At 39.0% G+C, this 22,502-nt stretch overlaps 1 protein-coding gene and 1 pseudogene across 7 annotated transcripts; both read left to right on the plus strand.

The window, feature by feature from the left end:
- The first annotated feature begins 3,064 nt into the window (after positions 1 to 3,064).
- LOC119048584 (U6 snRNA-associated Sm-like protein LSm4) lies at positions 3,065 to 3,612 on the plus strand (annotated as a pseudogene).
- A 907-nt stretch (positions 3,613 to 4,519) lies between these two features.
- Positions 4,520 to 22,196, plus strand: GHITM (growth hormone inducible transmembrane protein). 7 transcript variants are annotated; one of them, XM_053663980.1, is made up of 9 exons: positions 4,520 to 4,606; positions 6,236 to 6,401; positions 7,590 to 7,689; positions 8,950 to 9,061; positions 10,235 to 10,376; positions 13,389 to 13,497; positions 18,351 to 18,539; positions 18,996 to 19,167; positions 20,870 to 22,196. In XM_053663980.1, exons 2-9 carry the CDS (start codon positions 6,273 to 6,275, stop codon positions 20,952 to 20,954), a joined length of 1,038 nt encoding a protein of 345 aa, XP_053519955.1. In that variant the 5' UTR covers positions 4,520 to 4,606; positions 6,236 to 6,272; the 3' UTR covers positions 20,955 to 22,196. The 7 variants fall into 7 exon arrangements, with proteins under 7 accessions (XP_053519955.1, XP_037000119.2, XP_053519956.1 ...); XM_037144224.2 differs by having other exon boundaries at positions 4,606 to 4,695; XM_053663981.1 differs by lacking the exon at positions 4,520 to 4,606 and adding an exon at positions 4,607 to 4,630.
- The last annotated feature ends 306 nt before the right edge of the window (positions 22,197 to 22,502 follow it).

Here is a 22,502-nt window from a genome sequence, read left to right on the forward strand (position 1 = left end):
ACTGAACCTTCAATACACAATCTTTTTTTCTATACATACATAGAAATGATAAAGTTTTATTTATAAATTAGGCAAGAGATTAACAACAATAATTAGTAAAGTAGAACAATTATAACAATACACTGTAGTAAAAGTTATGTGAATATGGTCTCCCTCTTTCTCTCAAAATATCTGATGAGCAATGTGAATACCAGCACAGCATGAAAATCACTGGACTATCATCCAAAGGCCCTAATGTTTCTCAAAATCTAAGATATCATAAACTGGGCTTGATTATAGAAACTGGAAAGAATTCCTGAGAACAAAGACCAAAGTGCCAAATGCAAAACCCAAGATGGTGATGAAGCATTGAGTACAAAAAAGACCATGTGCAAAAGGGTTGAGTGCAACAGAATGCACATGCCTGAAATAATTTAATCACTCCACACCACAGCCTGTAAATCTAGAGGGCTCTTTTCCAGTCAGGGAGAAGGTGCTGTTAGAATATGAGTTCATTCTTTGATCAAGGAATAGGGTTTTTGCTCTGCTTTACTGAACTGTCTTGTTCTATTGGCACAAGCAGCACTGGGAAGAAGGACTTTGGTTTGGATCCTTGAGTAGGATGGGTTGGTAACAAGTACAACAAATATGCTGGATTGACACGTGCACTGGCTCACAGTGCCTGCGGCGTCATGGATGAGACATGAGACAAATTCACATGGATTACTGAGTTCTGTGGAGGAAAAAGGACAGCACAGTTACTCCCTCAAGGGGAGGGAGCCTCAGAGCAGCCTGGCAACTGTCTCAAGGGGAGAGCACGCTGACCCTTGCCTACACAGGCTTTTATTGGTTTTTTTTCACAGGAGTTCAGATACAACTTATGAATCATTCTCAGGCAGTAAACAGTAGATAGTATACAAAGAACCATTAGGGCTTCTTCAAAGTCAGGGCCTGTCACCCAAAAGGCTACAGAACTTTGGGGAAACAAACTCATTTTCTGCACAGACCTTCATCATTTAACTAAAAGCATTCTTATCAAAGCAGGTTTCACAGGATTGTTAGGTATTCTTACTTATACCAAATCACCTTGGATCCCCCCTCTAGCTGGCAAAGGTCTGCACCACCTTCCCCATCATAGGTTTTCAGGCTTAAGTGGATTAGAGCCAGGGAAGTGCTTCTCCCAGGGGACATGGGGATCCAGGCTATGTCAGAATAGCTGGGGGGCAACGGTCCATCACTCCCTCTTTGTTGTAGGCCCCCAAGTCCTTCCATGATGGCCTCCCAAGTGATCGCGTCTGGCTTAGGTTGCTCCCTTCTGAAGGGTCGTACCCATCATAGACTACCCAACCATGCATTGGGGGCAGGGGGAGGAAGCAGAGGCAGCATTTGCTACCAAAGACAAGCTTTGTCTCCTAGTGGCTTGCATTCCGGAGGTTGCTCACTCAGCCTTAGCCATGGGGGATAGTTACAACTCCTGAAACCAGGCAGAGCAGTTCCCAACACTGGATTAAAAGGATTATTCATGTCTTGGACAGGACAGAGCAGAACTATGCAAGATTTCTTCACACTACTCAGAATGGTTTGGGATTTGAAACCTACTATTTCTGGAATTTTCTATTTAATATTTTTAGACTGGAGGGTGACCACAAGTAAATGAAACTGTGGAAAATGAAACTGTGGATAAGTGGGGTACTATTCTATATTCCTAGGACAGTGCTTGGTATACAGTGAGCCTTGTTACAGGTGCAAGGTTCATGTGCCTGATGCTTAAAAAAAACAACAATATTCAATATATCAGAGTTTGTGAAACAGGATAGTAAGCCAGAAAAAGCAGAATAGGAAAACTGAGGCAGATACTTAATAACCAGTTTGCAGCCATATAGTAAATCTAGATGCCAAGCAATTTGCAGCCATATAGTAAATTCCATCTTCCATACATCAAGAACACTTAAGAGTAAAGGATTTGTACTTCTCCCCAACCAGAGGGTAAATAGATTAAATCATCCTGCTCAGGGAGATAGATAGCAAAAACCCAGTTAGTGCCATTTGCCAACTATACCCAAGGACAAATTAAAGGAATAAATCTCATTTTGGCACATCTACTGAGATCCTCTCTTAAAACTTCCCCTAGAAAAACTCCCAGCCTTTAAATACTCCCAAAATGAAGGTCCCCACCATAAGTGCCATCCTTCCAGTAGCATTCCCATGCCTTTCCCTTCCCCCCTTTTCCTCTTCTTTCCCCACAAACATGAATCTTTTTTTAAGGGATCCCACAACGCTTGTAACCAGGGAGCAATGGGTGGCAGCAGCTCATCCCAGGTTAATCCCCTGAACCTGTCCCCAAGACCCCCTTTTCTCTGACTGATCCAAAACAGCCCAGCCCAAGCTCATTTTATTTTTTTTAAAGAGTTTATTTATTTATTTTTAGAGAGAGAGGAAGGGAGGGAGAAAGAGAGGGAAAGAAACATCAATGTGTGTTTGCTTCTTGCATGCTCTGGTGACCTGCACTGTGAGCCTGGGGAACCAGACTCACAACCCAGACATGTGCCCTAACTGGGAATCAAACCAGTGACCCTTTGGTTTGTAGGCCAGTGCTCAATCCACTGAGCCACACAAGCCAATGCCTAAGTTCATTTTCTTACCTAGTATACTAGGCCCTTCTTTGTCTGTCCCCACCTCAATATATGTCCAAATCATCTGGACTCATGTTGTAAAGTCTTTCCTGCACAAAGAACCCACATACTACTGGCCAACCCTAGGCAAAACTGCTCAGGGCCAAGTCCCGTTATTGGTAACATTTCAAGTAAGAAAATGTTTACTGATCAAGAAGGCCTAGTTATAGAAGATGAGAGTGTCTTATAACTCCCACAAATCCATCTTAAGAGAGTAAGATTCAGGCAATCTTTTATTGTCAAGGGAAGGGAGTAGGTAAGGCAAGATGTTGGTCTAGGCAGTAGACGGCTAGACAGCTATGTGTCAAAATGGATCCAAACAAGAGCACAAAGTTTCTAGATACAAATCCCTTTGCTCCTGGCGTGAGCAACAGAGGTGCAAGTGTCCAGTAGGCCAGTTCTCTGCTAACACCATGCTCCAGTTGTCACTGCCGAAGACATCTTGAAATCACCCCATGTAGATGGGCCTTAAAAATAGGGAGATGTACAATGGGCATTTGGTAAGCTGTGTCAACTGGATGAACATCAATCAATGTGCCTGAGGCGATGTGCATATCCAGGGACAGGGACAATTTGGTGGATGCCCAGGGGCTACATCTGTGGCAGTGGCACCAAGTACCTGCACAATCCAGAGATCATCGACATGGTTAAGGAAGAAGTGCTGGCCAAGTCTTTGGCCACAGTACTTTACTGCAGCAGAAGCAGCAGAAAGGCAGAGGTATCTGGGGTGCTGGCTGAGTGACAAGGGGCGTTTGGGGGCCAGGGCCAAGGCTGGATTCCAGGCACCAGCAGAGGTCAGCCAGAAAATAAGCCCAGCAGGCAGGTGGGGCACACATCTAGCAGGCCCTCTGTATCCCAGAGACCTGAGCTCCAATCCATGAAATCTGTTCAGAACAGAAATAAGAGGCAGGTGTTGCAGGGATGCCCAGCCATGTATTTTGTGAACCTCCTCTTTATGTAAAGTCCTTTTTTTTTTCAGCCGGCACTTCTACCGTTGGAAATGTTATTTGTTGATTTTGATTTTGTGAAGTTGCAGACAACTTGATTTCCTGAAAGGTTCTTTGTGTTAATGCATTTTTTAAAGCCCTAGCCCCTGCATTACTGAGGTCATTCTCCAAACAGGTTTGTTTGTGCCTCTTGTTGGATCCCTGGGTAGCAAACAGGGTTTCGTTTTAAGGTCTTTGCCCTGAGATTGATAGTCCAGTCATTTCCTGAAACACGTCTTTGAAACTGTATTTTCAAAACAAATCCAGACAGACGTGTTGCCTCAAAAGCTGTTGGGGGGATATGGTTGGGCCCTGCTCCTTTGCCTCTTCTCCCCTTCGTGTTACAAAAATGAAAACAAAACACAACAACAACAACAAAATCCCCTTTGTTCCTGGTCGGTCAGTTGACTCCTGATGATCTGGGTCAGGTTCTGGCCCTAAACCTTTGAAAAACAGTCATGACTGTGCAAATTTCCGTACCTCTAAATTGACAAAGGGCTGCTCAAACCTCAAGCAGAATTCTTCTAGTTAAATTGGCATTATTGTAGCAGCTATTAGCCTGAAGGCCATCAGAGAAAGTAAGCATTTCACTGTTCCAGCCTCAGTAAATATTTAATGAGTTAAGAATGTAAGAAAACAAAAATAACCTGGAAGAGCAGAGAAATGACTTATTTTACCGATCAAGCCGGCAGGATAATTTTTAATTCTCACACCCCTGTCTTTCAAGTTTTGAGAAATTTTTGTAACTGTCGCAAGTGAAATTGTTAAGACAAAAACAAAGAGCTCTATTACCAAGAACGAAGATATCTCCGACCGCACCCAAAGTGCGCTCCCATTAACCTTCGCGCGTTAGGCGCCGCCAGCCCGGAAACCCTCCTTCCTACTGTCGGAGACCTGCTCGTGATTGGCTGTCCGCCTCTCCGGATATTGCGTGACGCAGAGAGCCGGCGCACAGAGCGCAACCAAACCGTAAGAGGGGGAAAGACGGCCTAAGTACGCGCGTCAGCGTTTTGCTGTCCGGGGGGCAGACCGTGTGGTTGAGGTGACCGGGGATCGAGGTACAGCTCTTCCGACCCGACGGGCACGGAAGATCGCCGTGTTCTCAGTCAGGACCTCGAGGGCTCGCTGGGTGCGCCTGGGGAGGGCTGGAGACTGCGGCGCTGCTGGGTGCGTCACAGCCTGGTGGTGCGTTAGGATCGTCCCGCGAGTGACCCTGTGAATTGGGGCGGAGGCTGCGGGGTCCGGGGAAGGCAAGCAGGGGCTGGCCCCTTGCTGCTGTTTTCTCCCTTGCCAGCGAGGTGCTGAATCATCCCCGCTGCTTGGGCCGCACAGCCGTGTCCCGGGAGATAAGGGGGTGCGTTGACTTTGGGAGGCTGGAGGCTTGTCGCTGGTGTCTCTAGAAGAGTCTAGTGAGCTGGGTCAACTTCCTCGAGGACCAGACGCCTGAGCTCGCTAAGGCTCACAGAAGCGTACAGGGTATTTATCTATTATACCTGGGGAACCTGAGTCTTAGAGGTCAAACACACTTGCAGCAGAAGCAGGATTCCCACCCTGTTCTGTTACGCGTCACGGAAGCCACTGAGCTGGTCCTGTTCCCAGTCGCTGTGTTGAGGACTGAAGGAGATACACCGCAGTTGTAGGCGGAGATGCTGCGATAGTACGAAAGACCTTGAAGAACTTGGTTTTCCCAAAGGAAGGTGCCCAGTGTTGTACCTGGTGTACATAGATCCTGGGGCAGACATGGAAGTGCATCGAGATAGTTATTTTTAAGCAAGGACTCTTAGCTTTGGGGAGCTAGCTAAAATATATATTCCTTCGATCTCTTCGTAGAGATTGAATCATTAGGACCAGAGTTAGACTCCAGAATCTACGTTTTAAAATACATCCGAAGTGATTTCAATAGCTTGGTATATTTTATATCAGATTTTGAAGAGAAGTAATTTTTGGCATGTTTGCCAGAAATTTATTTGGTTTTCACTGATGTCTTTTAACCCTGCAATGCAGTATGACGTTGAAGATTTAGTCATCTCTTTTCTTGGACGACATTTTTCCTCATCTTAAAAGTTATACTACAGAGGTTTTTTGTGTGTTTTTTTAATTGATTTTATTGAGGTGTCGTTGGTTAATAAAATTATATACGTTTTGGCTGTACAGTTTTATAATACATCACCTGTATGTTGGATTGTGTGTTCATCACCCCAAGTCAAGTCTCCATAGAGTCTCCTTTTAAATTTTCCCATTGAATGTTGGTATAATTCTTAAGTCAAAATCACATTTATAAAAGCAGTTACAAACCATGTAAATTCCCTTAAGACATTCACTCTGTATTAGCCACATAACCTACCTAGTTGTATGTTTTGTTACTGTGTAAACTGGGGTTCAAACCTAATTTGGTGATTCATCTCCAATTGGGTTTTGTGGGATGGATTTCTTGAATTTAACAAGAGACATGCAGAAAGTTTATCATTAACATTTTCAAGGGTCACTTTACCCATCTTTTTCTGCTGAGGGATGATTGGCTCCTTCTTATCTCAGGCCCCCTCATGTCATTTCCTCAGTTGGTTCATGGGTTATTTTTTTGTCTTTGTGTCTAACTAGCATTTTAGATCAGCTTTGGTAAACCTGGTTCATCACCATGCTGGCTGCAAGACTTGTGTGTCTCCAGACACTACCTTCCCGGATTTTCCACCCAGCTTTCACCAAGGCCTCCCCCATTGTGAGGAATTCCATCAGGAAGAATCCATGGCTTTTAACGCCCAGCAGGGTAAAAATAATAATGTTTTTATATTGTTGTCTCTCTCTTTATGCCCCTAAGACCATGGGGGGGGCAGGGAGGGAAAGAGTATCAAGTTCCCTACTCTACTATTAGTCATTTACTGGAACAGTTAGCCCTGATAATGACCTAAAAAGCTTTCTTCCCACCAGTTTAGTATCATTCTGTTTCATCTTTATCTCCTTTGAAAGAGAAAAGTAACTATAATTTTTCCTTTCTTTACAGCTCTTACAGTTTCTCATTTAGAGTAGTTTGTGAGGGATTCAGAGCTAGGGTATAGATAGATTCATGGAGCCTATAATCAAAAGCTTAAGAACCTAGGATTATTACCAGCTGGCCAATAGACATTGCTAAATGTTATTTCACCTCATGTTTAGGAAATAGGGAAATCTGTCAGGTTAAAGAGAAATCCATTTCCTTTGATAAATAGATATCTCTTCTAACATTCAAAGCAGAAATACAAGTTTTGACATGTGAGGTGGATAAGGAAATATACAAAATATAGGAGGGACATGGTTTTTCCTTTTAACTGTTTTACTGTTGAAAAGGAGCTAAAATATAGCTAGTAGTCATTCCTTCCTTTGGCTTTGTGTTAAAGAAAGAACCTTTCCTGAGCCCAGTTCCCAGATGAAAAACAATGTAGCTAATATTGAATGCATGTTTTTAAATAGTGTTTAAATATAATAGATACAAATAAAATCTGTAATTTATGAAATAAACAATTCTGAAACTTAAACTAAGAAGTTAAGTTAATGAATTAGTCACCTTGAAAATAAGCACAAATGGGGTCTCCATACAGGTTTGTTTGTTTTTTTAATTTTTTTAAAGATTTTATTTATTTATTTTTAGAGAAGGGAGGGAGAGAAACATCAGTGTGCAGTTGTCAGTTGTGTGCCCCCTACTGGGGACCCGGCCCACAACCCAGGCATGTGCCCCAACTGGGAATCAAACCAGTGACCCTTTGCTTTACAGCTCAAGCTCAGTCTCCTGAGCCACACCAGCCGGGGCTCCGTATAGTTTTTTAGATTGGTTAACATACTTTTATTATAGAATTACATGTATATAAAGTGTTATATTACTTTATATAGTTTTCTAGTGTAACAAAAGCCTGTTTTCATTTTGTGGTTAACATCCTGTTTTATTATGGATGGTGTATATCTTTGTTTTCATGTGTATCAGGAATATGCCAGCAAGACAAGAATTGGGATCCGACGTGGTAGAACTGGCCAAGAACTCAAGGAAGCAGCAATGGAACCATCAGCGGAAAAAATACTTAAAAGTAGGTGTCAGTTTTTAGTTTTTAAATTAAGTCATCCTAAAAATATGTGCAAATTTATGTTATATACATTTCTGGGAAGAAGAGCAATTATTTTCATCATTTTCAGGAATCTGATGACCCAGAAAAAAATGATACTTAACGCTAGATTTAGTGGTTCCCAGTCACAATTCTTCCAAGGAAAATTTTACTTTCACCATTATTTATGTATGTATAGTCTGTTAAGGAAGTTAATTTGAAGTTGCATAGACTTGTTATTCAAGCATATATTTGTATATATTTCAGGTCAAGAATAAATTGTCAAAACACCCATGTTAACAAAAGCCTAGCTGTTCAGGAAGAGTCCTCTTAACTAGCCGCCCCGATAAGGCCTCTCAGGAAGCAGACCAATTTGTTTCACAGTTTGGATTTCAGCTTTGCAAGTTCAGAAACTAGATAGTTAATCTACCCAAAGCCAGTCAAAGAACACTACTGTTCCTTCATCTTGCAAAATGTTAATATATTATAGTGGGAGAGATCCCTAATTGGTATCCCTCAAGGTATTTATGATCACTAAGGTGGCTCTAGAAACCAAGTTATATGACTCCTATGGCCACAGAATAGTAACATTTCTTGTGAACACGTTTAGTATAAAGGGAGTAAGGTGATCTTTATAAATACCTTCATCCAGTTAGACTCGATAAGTTAATTGTTTCTTTCTCAGTACTAAAATAAGAGCACCCTGTCCCTTAATTGAGCTGCTAAAACATTGATTCCATTTTTCTTTGGTTCGTTCTTTCTTTCTTTCTTTCTTTCTTTCTTTCTTTCTTTCTTTCTTTCTTCTGTATAAAACACCATCTTTGCTAATTGCACTTCAGACAAATGTGATATAACATTTAACATTTCTTTCTCATCTTTACTTTCTAAGTGTTATAAGAATACATCCCAGACTCTTACCGGTAAAATAACATATCACAGAAGTCTCCCCACATCAACAGATACCTCACCCTCAGTTTTGTTGGCGTGAAATTAAAGGTTAATCAAGGGTGATTTTTTTTCTACTAATGATTATACCTATGTTTCAGCAATGTTCTTTTTTTTACTCGTCTCCTGATGGGTAATTTTCAGGCTATTTCTATATCCCCATACATACTCATGGCTATTACAAAGAAGTATGGTATCTAGTTTGATTTCCCTCACTTAAATATTGGGAAATATTTACCACCAGCATTTTAATTTAGTCAAAACATGACTGTTAACCTGCATTCCTCCTGTGTTCTACAGTTGATCAGATGGGAAGATGGTTTATTGCTGGAGGGGCTGCTGTTGGTCTTGGAGCATTGTGCTACTATGGCTTGGGAATGTCAAATGAAATTGGAGCAATCGAAAAGGCTGTGTAAGTAAACAGTTCCCTGATAGTTCTAACCTTAAACATGATGATTCTGGTCCAGTGAGTCTCCTGCAATGCAGATGAAAGTCTATCCAGGCACAATGAGAACTCTTTCTACCTGGAGACAAAAAGGGGGAGCAACCTCTGTAAAGAGAGAGTGCTCCTGACCAGTCTTCCCATAGGGCTTTTATTTGCTTTTTCCCCATGTACCTTGTGATTCTTATTCATCATAAATCATCCCCTAAGCTTGGGAAAGCTGTTTTCAGTACAAAAGCATACATAGTTTGTGAAAACAGAACAATAAGTGTCAGTTGACACATAAATCTTTGCACAACTTTCTTATAGGAAAAGATAAAGGGAGTAAGGTGATCTTTATAAATACCTTCATCCAGTTAGATTTGATAAGTTAATTGTTTCTTTCTCAGTACTAAAATAAGAGCACCCTGTCCCTTAATTGAGCTGCTTAAACATTGAGCTGCTTATAGGAAAAGACAGTGTCCTTTGGAACTAACAAAGTGATGTATAATTACTGAGCAGGACGTGAGTTAAACATAAGCTGTATATGTAAAGACTGGCCTGGCTCCAAAGCTAAATGCTTCAGTAAGCTGAATCCAGTGCCTAAGTTGATTAATAGGTTTGTTTACCTCATACAAGGGTTCATGTTTTGGGATGCCTTTCCCTGGGAACCTACTGCCACTTCCCTCCAGTGCCATTCAGCTTCTGGCGCAGTGCTTCCCCTCGGGCCATGCTGCTTGAAGGTCATAGCTGCAAGAACCAGAGGTGGCGGTCCCCAACATTAAAGGCTCCAATTTTCTTGTCCTTATCTTTTGCCACTTTTGGAATGTTGAATGTCTAGTCTTCCAACTGTGTAGAATATACATGAATAAAGGTAGAATCTTTTGTTTTGACATACAGTTAATCAAACCTATATAATCTTTTTTTTAGTTTATTTGTATTTAAAAAGGGAGAATATGTGTTATGTACATGAGCCAAGTGCTTATATGTCTTCTGATTTTTACTGTTTATGAATGCCAATGTATGCATCATTTCCATGATAAATGAGGTAAGTAAGATTTACAGCAGTAAGGGGATATTTTCTAAGGCCTCCCAGCTAATCTGAATCAACAAAAGTTTTCATGCAGAATCTTATAAATTAACCATATTGTGTTTTCTCTACAGAATCTGGCCCCAGTATGTGAAGGATAGAATTCATTCCACCTATATGTACTTAGCAGGAAGTATTGGTTTAACAGCTTTGTCTGCCCTGGCAGTGAGCAGAACTCCTGTTCTCATGAACTTCATGATGAGAGGCTCTTGGGTGGTAAGTCATCTTGGTTTTGTTTACCTTTTCCACAGCATAGCAAAAGATTAGAAAAAAGAAATATTGGGGGCCGGGTGTTAAATGGAAAGAATGTCTTACTAAATTGAACAGTTTTTTTTTCAAATAATAAACAAATTATTAGTGCAGCTGAAACGAAGTAGGAAGTACATTGTGAGGTGTATCAGCTGTTATTCTTTGTTGACTATGTATTTTATAGCGACAAAGGGGTTGGAGACCAAACTTACAGGAACGTGCTATTTATCTAGCTGCAGATATCAAACAGCCTCTATTTTATGTATTTTACAGCTATTTGCTAAAAATAAGGCAGACCCCAAACCAAAGCATTCTGTAATGTTATGAGTACTAAGGTGCTGCAACTATTCTGAATTTTCTTGACCCTACAATGAGGTATATTGAGTGAGTGTTTCTTGTGCATTTGTTATTTTACTAGATTTCAAAACTGATTACAAATGTGATGCCTATTTCTCTACTTTCTGGGCGAAGAGATGAGCTAGAATAAGTGGTAAAGGGTATACAGTAAGAAGTAGAAAGTTTAAAATCAGTTGAAAGACTGTTTTTGTTTTGGACTAGTAGGGGGGTTCCTTGAAAGACAATTTCATCTCATGAGGGCCATTGAGGCCTAGCATTTTCTATTTTAGGAGAGGACACGGGTAGTCCAAGTTTGCAAAACAGCTTGAACAAAGGAGGTAGTCATAGAAAGTGACTTTCTAGCTCCATTTGAGTATTTGAGGGCTAGAGTACGAAGAAGGCAGTTAGAAACGGCCTGTGTGATTGCCAAGATGAGAGCGCCTGAGCTGTGAGGGGCCTTTGCAGATATTGGCACAGCAAAAGTCTGATGGGTATTTGAGTATTTAGAACTAACGTGGAAGAGACAAGCAGGTGTGCTAGCTGAGCCTTTGCAAGATATGAGAGGAATGATGATAATGTGAACTAGAGACTAGAGGGGAAGGGAAGATGGGAGAGTTTATGTACTACTTAGAGATTTCCCATGGCAAACCAATTCTCCCCTCAGGTAACCCAAATCGGTCTAACTTCCAAATTTGTGTATCTCCACTATATTTTACATTCCAAAAGGAGAACCATTCATAGTAGCCATTTGGACAGTGCAGTATTCTTAGGATATTGCTTCTCAGGTAGCCTTCATGAATTGTCTAGCTTAGAGGTTCATGAAGACACAGAATAAGTGGTGCATTCTCAACAGAAATGCCAGATTTAATCAGTAGTAAATAACTTTAAAATTGTGCTTTTTAATAATATACATGGCTATATGAAAATGTACAAAAGAGGTTAGCCCCTAAAATAGGACGCCAAAGAAGTTTTGTGCACTGGCCAAATTGTCAGCTCTATGTGGGCATAACATCACTCTCACATGCCGTTCATTCACTAATTAAACAAAATAGTTTGGAAAGCCAGACAGATGCTACAGAGGTGAAGATGTGGCTTTGTGGTAAGCTACAAAACAGGAGGATGGGAGACATACACACAGATAATGTCAGAATTTGTACTAAGTGTTTTTGGAGGAGAGGCATCCAACACATCATGGCAGTCAGGAGACCAACCATAAAAACTTCCCAGACAAGGAGGTAACCCTCTTTTTAATTTAATTTTTAATTTTTATTTATGTTTTTAGACAGGGGAAAGGAGGGAGAAAGAGAGGGAGAGAAGCAGCAATGTGTGGTTGCCTCTCGCACGCCCCCTACTGGGGACCTGGCTTACAGCCCAGGCATGTGCTCTTAAGGAGACTTGAACTGGCAACCCTTTGGTTTCTTGGCCCATCGCTCAGTCCACTGAGCCACACCAGCCAGGGCAAGGAGGTATCCCTAGAATAAGTCAAACAAATAAGAAGGAAGGATTTATTCTCAGGCACAATGAACCTGAGGCATATTTGCAGCCGTACTAGTTCAGTGCAGTTGTAATGTAGAGTAGGGAAAGCTAAAAGGCAAAAATAGAACTGAATCATGGAGGACCTTAAAAGAAACAATATAATTGTAAAAAATATCCTGAAAATGCTTTGCACAGAAATGTATGAAGTGGTTTTTAGTAACTGTTTCTCCATTGGAAAATGGTAGGGTAGAGCCCAGTGTGATTTTCTATATTAATATGAGTGAAAACAGCTGTCCTGTTCAGTTTTATTACATTGGAGGTTGCACATGCAGATGCCTGTATGTCAGACAGATGATGCAGATGAGTGAGGCAGGCCTGGTATGTCACTGGGATTATTGGCATCTAGAGAAAAAGCCCTCTCAGCTAAGAGCATTTACATTGAATTTTTTGAGTACTTGGCCAAACAAAATACCTGCTGCCTGATTTTGTCCAAAGGCGTCTAGTATGCAGTTTCTCCTTTAAATTTCCTGAAGATTTATTATCATCTTTCTTTCATTATTTACATTTCTTCCTTATTATATACACAAGGAATCTTTAAATATAACAATATCATAACACTGGAAGTCTAAGCAACAAAGAAAAGGGAAGAGGACCAAGTTAGCCAGAAAACTGGGAGGATAGAAACATAGTCTTATTTCTCATCTTTTCCATGTGCTGCTTCTATTTTTCAGGGGTTTTTTTAAGCAAATACGGAGTTCAAGGCAATGTGCTTTGTATTCTGATTGGTATATCATGACTAACACTTTAAATGCCATTTGTGCTATACTAAAACAAGTATCATTAAAAATTATTCTAGGATTCTTAAAGGGATTTTGTTAAACTTTTGTGTACAAAGTTTTTAAAAGATAGTGTTATTAAAATAAAAACTTAACTCATTCACTTCAAGCTCTCTGCAGAACTTCACTGTATGGCAGTAGGGGCACTCTTGCTAACTTGGCCAAACTGAAATAAAGACCTTTAATGTGCTAGAAAAATACAGATTCCATTTGTTAGCCTTCATCTTTGTAAACATGGTTTATTTAAGGGACTAACTGAGATTAGAGTGTGGGGGTTTCTACTTTGTTGTTATATAAGGACCGATTTTTCTCAGCAGTGTGTGTCTTTCAGACAATTGGTGCAACCTTTGCAGCCATGATTGGAGCTGGAATGCTGGTACAATCAATACCATATGACCAGAGCCCAGGCCCAAAGCATCTTGCTTGGTTACTACATTCTGGTATGTTCTAATTTTCAGCTGTTACTAAGTAAATCTTGACTACTACCTTTATGGTTGCTCTTCACAACCGTAAATGCTTTGTACATAATTTAATTATCCCCTATATTTAGAAAATGCTGATAATTTTCTGCACTTACTACGGGTTACATACAGAGACCATGGGCATCCCCAGTATTACACTTGACTCCTTGGACAGTCTAGTATATGCAGCGATTTCCTTTTATGTATTTTGTCTAATACCAAGAGGATTTCAGATCTGATACACATCACTTGAGAATTGTTCTAGCTTACATTTAGAAAAATAAATGGTGAAAAGAAGGAGGTAAGACATGTGAAAGAATGGGAGAGGAGGTTTTTGCAGTGGAGCATTTGGAGAAAGAAAGCAGTCCCCAGAGATTTTGGAAATGCACATTTTTGTCTGATGAATTTAGCTGAGTCAGTATTAAGATAATTCTTGATATGAGGTTACATTGGGCAGGGCAGACTGTTTAACCCAGGACCGTTCTCACACCCTTTTAGGTATAAGTTGTGAATGCTTGTACCTAAGTTGTATAGCCAAAGTATTTTTCCCTTAAGTATAATATGACAGATTATTTGAAATTTTAGATAAGTTTTCCACCTCAAGTATCCCCGGATATTCTGTCTCTGGATTGAATAAAGAACCAGCCAGATCCAGAAGGAAAAATGCTTCTTATAGATGTGTGTTCTTTACCACAAAACAAGACATTTCATAAGCATTTTCCTTAAACTTTCAGGGAGACAGACTCTGAAATGTTTTAACATGTTAGTAAATGAAAACAAGGTTTTTGGCACTCAGTAACAAATTTCTGATGTGAAATGTGTCATTTACATTATTCATGTGCTATCCTTATTTTGGTAAATATGAGACAGCTTCCCAACCTTGATTTTCAGGTCTTTTTCATTTGGTATGAGATTATTCAACCACAGATATTCTCCCTGAAACTTTATAGGACAAAACACTACTGGTTTGGAGGGAGATGGTCCCTTATCTAGTACCAATAAACTGCTTTTAAGAAAAAATTGTTCAATATAAAAATAGCATATGCATTTGCTAAGAAAGCATCCTTTCATTGAAACACCAACATCCTCACCATCTGAGTTTTAACATTTACATTTATGTTTCTAAATCTCTGGATTATGGTATCTTGGCCCATGAGCAGAGTTCTGCACCTGTTTTCCCTTTTAGACACTTAAGTTCCTTGAGAAAACATGTGTCTTTTTATCTCTGATTAGTAATAGTCACTTGTTGAATTGAGTTAGGCAAGTAAAGAAGCATTTTTACCTGGTTTGCTTAGAAAACCCCTTTTAATATGGTATCATTGTAGCACATAAATTACTTGAGCCAGGGTATTACGTGTGTTGCAGGGGTGAGGTCCCCAAGACAACCAATTTATTCAGTGATTGATTTGTATTCAGAGCTAGGGTTTATTACAGTGAAAGGATACACAACTGGATCAGCAAGGGGAAAAAGTAAGAGGCAGAGCCATGGCCAGCATGGCTCGGTTGGAGCTTTCGTCCCATACACCAAAAGGTTATGGGTTCAGTTCCCAGTCAGGGCACATGTGGGTTCAGTCCCTGGTTGGATGCATGCAGAAGGTAACCAACTGATATTTCTCTCTCTTTCTTTCCTTTCTCTCCCCCTCCCTCCTTTCCTCCCCTCTCCCTCCTTTCCTCCCCCCTCCCTCCTGTTCTTCCTCTCTCTAAAAGCAATGAAAAAGTGTCCTCAGGTGGGGAAGAACAGGCAGATTCTGGAGTGTGGAGAAATATACAGTCTTTCAGTGCTCTCATTCCTCAGGGGACACACTGAGAATGCGAAAAGTACAGTACATGTGATTTCTTGGCCCAGGGAAGCCCAGTGGAGACTCAGTGTCCAAAGTTTTTGTTGAAAGCTGATTATGTAGGCACTATTCTAGCAGCTCTCAAAAACCAGATTCCCAGAAGGAAGGCTGGTCTTCAGAATAGCTCACGGTCTTTGCACAGATAGTCTAACCCTATCAGTTAGGTAATGGTTTAAGTGCCAGTTTCTCAAAAGAATAAAGGACTACTCTGGCAGTCAGGCCTTTGTAAAGATAGCCTTAGACCTGCTTTGTTAACGTATTTCTGCACAGTACGAAGGCCAGTTTTTTTCTTTTTTAATTGTTATTCAAAATTTGCTTTATTCTTCATAAACATATTGGGAAGCTCTTCAGACATTAGCATGTTCGTATTTCCTAACTGAGGAGACTGAGGCTGGGTGAGGTCACCCACCACCAGGGAGCACCAAAGTCAAGACTCACACCCCAACCTTATTTCTTCAAGACCTGCACTCTGTTTTATTCACTGGCATGACTGAGATGGGACCCAAAGTGGTTTGGGGTAATTCAAGGATAAGTACAGCATCAAAGGGATATTAAAGTTGGCTTTTGACCCAACATTAACACCCAAATACATTCGATTTTTATTTTTTATCCAGATGTCTAGCATGGCTGGTCACAATCAGGATCAAGTGATAGTTTGCAGGAATTACTGAAATGCTCTTGAAAAACTGTTCTAATTGTGTTATACCCCCAGCCTTATTGAGACTCATAATACTGAGTCTTAATTGACTCATAATATTGTATAAGTTTAAGGTATACAGCATGTTGAGTTGATACATTTGTATATTGCAAAATTACTACACTGTAGCACTTCCATTTCATATACACCATTTCTTTTTTTATGTTAAGAATATTTAAGATCTACTTTCACAGCATTCAAATGAGTGACACTGTCATTAGCTAAAATCACTGTCAAAAATTCAGAAATAACAGAAGTAAAACCAATGAATTACTGAAGTAGTACTTACTAAAAGTTTTATTGTACACACACCAAAATGATAGTCTGAAAACCAGGAACACTTAACCAAAAATATGGAATGAGGCTCAGGTATATTAGTATAAAGCAACTCACATTATAAGAAAGCAGTGGCTATTTGTTCTTTACACAGTGATTAGTTATAGTAGAATTTTCTGTGGTTACCTCATGTCAGTCTTAGTAAACAGATCAAATACTGCTTACAGTTTCCAGAGGCATAAGCAAGAAATGACCCAGGTCAAGTTAGTCTTGCAAAATAAGCTAAATTCAGCTTTATTTGTATGACTAAACTGGTTTTGTCTGCCAGGGAAAGTTCAGGGCTGGTCTCTATTTGGTTTTTATTTTAATGTCATTGTGCTCTACATTAGATCCTCAGACTTGCTCTTTATACTCTCTGACCATTGTCTCCCCATTTTCCCGTCTCCCTCCCAACTCCTGATAACAACCACTGTACTGTTTCTCTTAGTTTGAGTTTTTAGATTCCACATGTAAGTGAGATTATATATTTGTCTCTGACTTGTTTCACTTAGGATGATGCCTTCCAGGTCCATCTGTGTTTTCAAAAAGGACAAGATTTCATTTTTATGGCTGAATAATATTCCATTATATATATAAACCACATCTTTATCCGTTGGTAGACACTTCAGGTTTTTTCAGATGTCAGCTAAAGTACAGCTGTTTCCATGATATCTTGATTTTAATTTTTTTATACAAACTCAGATGTGGATTGCTAGCTATAATTTATCAAAGAACCTCCATACTTGTTTTTTATATAGTGACTGTACCAATTTGCTAAATGCCAGTTTTCATTCACAATAATAATGAGCTGTCCTTGTTTTATAATTGATTTGTCCTTAAGCAGCAAACATATTATTACCACTTAAGATTTTTATCAGAAAGTATCACAAGGCAGGACGAGGTAGTAGGTGGGGATGGCTGGGGTGGGGGAAGTGGTAAAGGGAAAAATGCAGACAACTGTGCTTGAACAACAATAAAAAAAATTAAATTAAAAAAGTATCACTGAAAACTCTCTAAATAGTCTCTTTAAATGTTTCGATAAAAATTTTTCTGCCAAATGCAAAACTAGTGGAAATCCTAACAAATATCCTACAGAGGAATTTTTAGCCAGTATTTTTTCTAGGGCAAAAAAAATGTTTTTTAATTCATCATCATGAAACATAATTAATTGCCTTACCACTTGATCTAGAAACATTATTCTTGCAAAAGAAACACACTAGTTTTGAAATTTCAATATGAAGATTTCAATATGAACAGCGCTTTGCCTGTTCCTTGTTCCTTGAATTAAACTATACACATTTGATGTTTAAGAAAAGTGTAACTTCTTGTACTCACCACTGAAACAATGCCTTACCTATGATTTATTTTTTAGTTGAGTTCTATTTATCTTTGTTAATTATATTGTGGGAAACTCAGTGTAATATTTATAGGATGTTTATAAATATCTTGACAACTTAAATTACTTTTTTCCAAGTTGTGATCACATTCCCTATTAATGCAGGATAACAGCAGTGCCTGTCCTTGGAGTTTCTCCATGTCAAGATTATCATAATATGCTCTCATTTTCTCGTTTCACTTTGTTTCCTTTTGGCAGCAGCAGATTTGACCTTGAGCTATGCATTTTAAGCTATTTTAATCCCAGTTCTTACATGTATGAATGTTATAAAGACTAATGTTAGGTTTAGATCCAAATAATGAACTACATAGAATTTGACAGAGTTACTAAAAATTTAGATTTGTGTTTGTACTTGTGATTGTGACTGATTGGAATAGTGTTACTCTTGTGATTTTAGAATCTGGATAGCCCCAAGTTTTGGTAGTAGAATTTGGGGGTAGTTATCACCTAAATAAGGAGGAAGGCTTTTTGTGATTGTGCTGTTTACCAATAAGGTATAATATGTTCAAATGGGGTGTTAGTTACAAGCATTGGTTTTCCCTTAGGTCATTGTTTAGTGAAAAGTGACCACTTCCTCTTTCTCCAGGTGTGATGGGTGCTGTGGTAGCTCCTCTGACGATACTAGGGGGGCCTCTTCTCATCAGAGCTGCGTGGTACACAGCAGGCATCGTAGGAGGGCTCTCCACTGTGGCGATGTGTGCCCCGAGCGAGAAGTTTCTGAACATGGGCGCACCCCTGGGAGTAGGCCTGGGCCTTGTCTTTGTGTCCTCTCTGGGTAAGCCACCGTGCTTTGACACTTGGTTCTTTGCTTATGTCCCAAAATTATCTTATGTACTCAAGTATCCTACTGGAGGGAGTATATTTAGTCATTTTTAAAAGTTGTTTAAAAGATACACGCTAATTAATTAGACCGGATTTTCTTATTTGGCATCATGACAAACCATTATTACTGTTTTTACCAAATACGTCTAAAATGGCAAATGTGGCCTGGAGAACATGAAGATTGCTCTGTTGCAAGAGCATTCCTTATGATGTGGGCAGGTGACCCCTTGTAGGAATGAGTGTCATGGGTTTTGAACTGAATGTACACAAAACTAGACTGTGCTTATACCCAGATGTGCTGTTGTCTGGCAGTATACCAAATAAGTATTTTTAAGCAAGGTTAATTATAAACCCAGTTGTAGAAAAGTGCTTTTTTAAAAAAGAACTTTTTTCCCCATTTTGATTTCAGGATCAATGTTTCTTCCACCTACCACTGTGGCTGGTGCCACTCTGTACTCAGTGGCAATTTATGGTGGATTAGCTCTTTTCAGCATGTTCCTTCTTTATGATACACAGAAAGTAATCAAGCGTGCAGAAATAGTACCAGTGTATGGAGTTCAAACATATGATCCCATCAATTCGTAAGTAGTCTTTAATGTCTTTGTTACATAAAGACATTTGTATCATTTTGTCCTATTTTGTTTTATTTCTTTGTAAATTCATTTCTTAGGGCTGCTGTTACCAATTATATAAACTGGGTGGTTTAAAATAACAGAAAATAATTCTCTCACAATTTTGAGGCCAAAATCTAAAATGAAGGTGTCATCAGGATTGGTAACTTCAAAGGACTCTTAAGGGCGAATCGCTTCCATGCCTCTCTCCTCATCTTGTTGCAGCCAGCATCCCTCGACTTGCAGATGCAGCACTTCAATCTCTACCCCTTTTTTTTTCATTAAAGTTTTTAAATTCTTTTTATTTTTAAACTTTATATTGTTTATGCTATTACAGTTGTCCCAGTTTTGTCCTGTTTGCCCCCATCCTCCCATCTACTTTCCTCTTCACATGGCGTTCTCCCTGTGCCTGTCTCTGTCTCTCCTTAGGAGGACAGGTGTCAGATTAGACTAAAAGGCCACTCAGTATTCATCTTGACTCGCCTCTTAATTACATCTACAAAGATCCTATTCCCAAATAAGGTCGAATTTACAGGTGACCAGGGATTAGGACTTAAAATTATCTTCGAATTCAACAATTACTATTTTATTTCTTTTGCTCTTTGGTCTATTTTCCCTATTGGTAAGCTGTGTATCCACATAAGTTTGATTGTGTTGTAACTAAGTGTAATATTTAATTAGTTAATTCAGAGTTTTTTTTAAAGAAGTTTTATTTATTTTTAGATGGGGGTGTGGTGGGGGTTGGGAGAGAGGGAAAGATCAGTGTGTAGTTGCCTCTCACATGCCCCATACTGGGGACCTGGCCCACAACACAGCCACGTGCCTTAATTGGGAATTGAACTGGTGACCCTCTGGTTTGTAGGTCAGCACTCAGTCCACTGAGCCATACCAGCCAGGGCTAATTCAGAGTATTTTCAATTAGCCTCATGGTGCTTTTATAGGTCAATTACTTTTTATATTTAATAGACTTTAGAATTGAAGAAAAGATTTCTTAGTCGGGTATTCATGGAAAAGTGTACATAAGTGACTTGAAATGTTTAATAGAAAAGCCTGTTTTATTAAAAATTGGAAACACCTTAGTATGAAAAATTTATTTTGGAGATAATCAAATTTAACTTAAATGATATGTTATAATGCTTTTTCTTTGCCTCCGCACCAAAGTAGTATAGTTTAAACAATTTCTTTGAGTTCCATGGTATTACCACATTTTTTAAAGTAATTTTTTAAATTAAAAATGTAATGGCTTTTAAAATGCTACTCTAATGCTTACAGGTTTGTAACTGGGTGAATGAGGGTGGGGTGTTAAGGGATTGTATTATATTTAAAAATGTCAGACTTGTGTCTAACAGGTTTTTGTAAAGGTGTTTCTTTGGTTTTGTTTTGATTCTTTGTTGTCTAGCACCCACTTTTTTCCCACAGGATGCTATACTAATAGTAGGGTTTTAGAGAATAGAACAGTGATTTTTAAACTGTTCTTTACCATTTAAACTGCCAGACAAAAATCTTGACTATTATCTAGAACTTCCTTAGTTGGCATCTTGTTTTAAAATTTCCATCTTGTATACCTAGGACAAATAATTGGTACTGCTTTTCCTTCTTTTCTAGATTAAGAAATAGTTTTTATCATTATTATTAGAATTGTATCATATTTAAACGCATTTTTTTCCCCTAGGATGCTGAGGATCTACATGGACACATTAAATATATTTATGCGAGTTGCCACTATGCTAGCAACTGGAACCAACAGAAAGAAGTGAAGTGACTCAGCTTCTGACTTCTTTAGTGCATCAATCATCTTGTTTGTTTATAGGGGCAGGTATTCATTAATAGTTTGTTCAAGCAGCTTTTGTTGAAGTTTAGAAGATAAGAACTTGTCATCATGTTTGAAATGTACCAATAATACGATGCTTCAGATCTGCTTTTTCTTCTGGAGAATAAATCGGTAGTTCTCTGCCAAATGAGCACACACACAGTCAGTTCTCATGTTTGAGTAATTCTGAAATATTTTAATGAGTAAAAACTGAGGCTTGTGTTGGGAGAATTTATTTCATCTTTTGATTTTTTTAAGTGGAACTAATCAAACTTGTGTTTACCTGCATAAATTTTGGGATGCAGAATATTAACAAGTAATGTCATGAGTGGTATAGGGTTTGGTACAAGGACAGAGAGAAGTAAATGATTACCCTGCAGTCTTTCTTTGAATGCTTAGACTTTAAGACTTGTGTAATTGGCGGTGAGCCAGTGAGAGGCAATCACTTTTTACATTTGTCCACTGAATTTATCAGAAACATCGAGCATAAAACAAAGACCTGAGTGATGCATTTTCCTGGTGTTCCTTTTTAGTTCTCTTTTTAAAGTATAGATGTGGTCATGTTTGGCTCCCCATAGTTTGACATTATTAGGATGCTTTAGAATTTAATATGAAGAATTTCTGATATATAGAGTATGTGTGTGTGTGTGTGTGTTTTGTGTGTCTCAGAACAAAATATCCTTAGAATACCTTCTCAGGATAAAATATTCAAAGTATGCAAATATGTTGATAATTGCTGAAATTTTTGCGTATTTATTGAAATGTTTAATAGAATACATGCTTGCTTTTTTCATCTCTTCAGGCTTTGAAGCTTCTATTAGGGAAGCCTGTTTGTGGCTTATACACTTGAGATATGAAGGCAGTTTCTCTCCTAACACTTGGTTTTATGCATTCCCTCTTGGACTAAGCACTAAAAAAAAGGAAAGCACAGATACTCTTTATGGACTATATTAGTCAAAAGTGTAATGGGCAGAATACTTCATTTGCATGTCCCCTAGCAGAATTTGCCTTCTCTCCAACATAGACTGTTACTTAACTCACTTGTGACATTGTAAGTTTTTGATAAGAGTTATTTTGAAAGTTCTTAATGAAGTATATATGATAATTGTAGTAATATAGAAATAACTATTCTAATGACCACAAGTTACATAGGATGCTTATTTTTGAAATAATAAAGGTTCCAGCCAGATGGTGATTGGTCTGTAATTTTTCCAGCTGAATCATATACATGCTATTTGAATAGTGGGTTTGTTCAAGAACACAACTTACTCTCTTAACCAATAGAGTGTATATAGTACAGTGTGATTATTATCACGGTGCTTAGAGCCATACTGCCTTTATTTGAATCCCAGCTCTCCTACTTATTTCTTATGTGACCTAGGTATTACTTAGCTTCTCTGTGCCCATTTCCTCATCTACAAAATGAAGATGATAGCAGAATCTACCTGAAGGTGAAATATGATGGCACTTGTAAGTTTAGCTGCTATTGGTTTGT

This window comes from Artibeus jamaicensis, unplaced genomic scaffold, assembly GCF_021234435.1.
Source record: "Artibeus jamaicensis isolate MK-2021 breed Jamaican fruit bat unplaced genomic scaffold, CSHL_Jam_final contig_332, whole genome shotgun sequence".
NCBI lineage: Eukaryota > Metazoa > Chordata > Mammalia > Chiroptera > Phyllostomidae > Artibeus > Artibeus jamaicensis.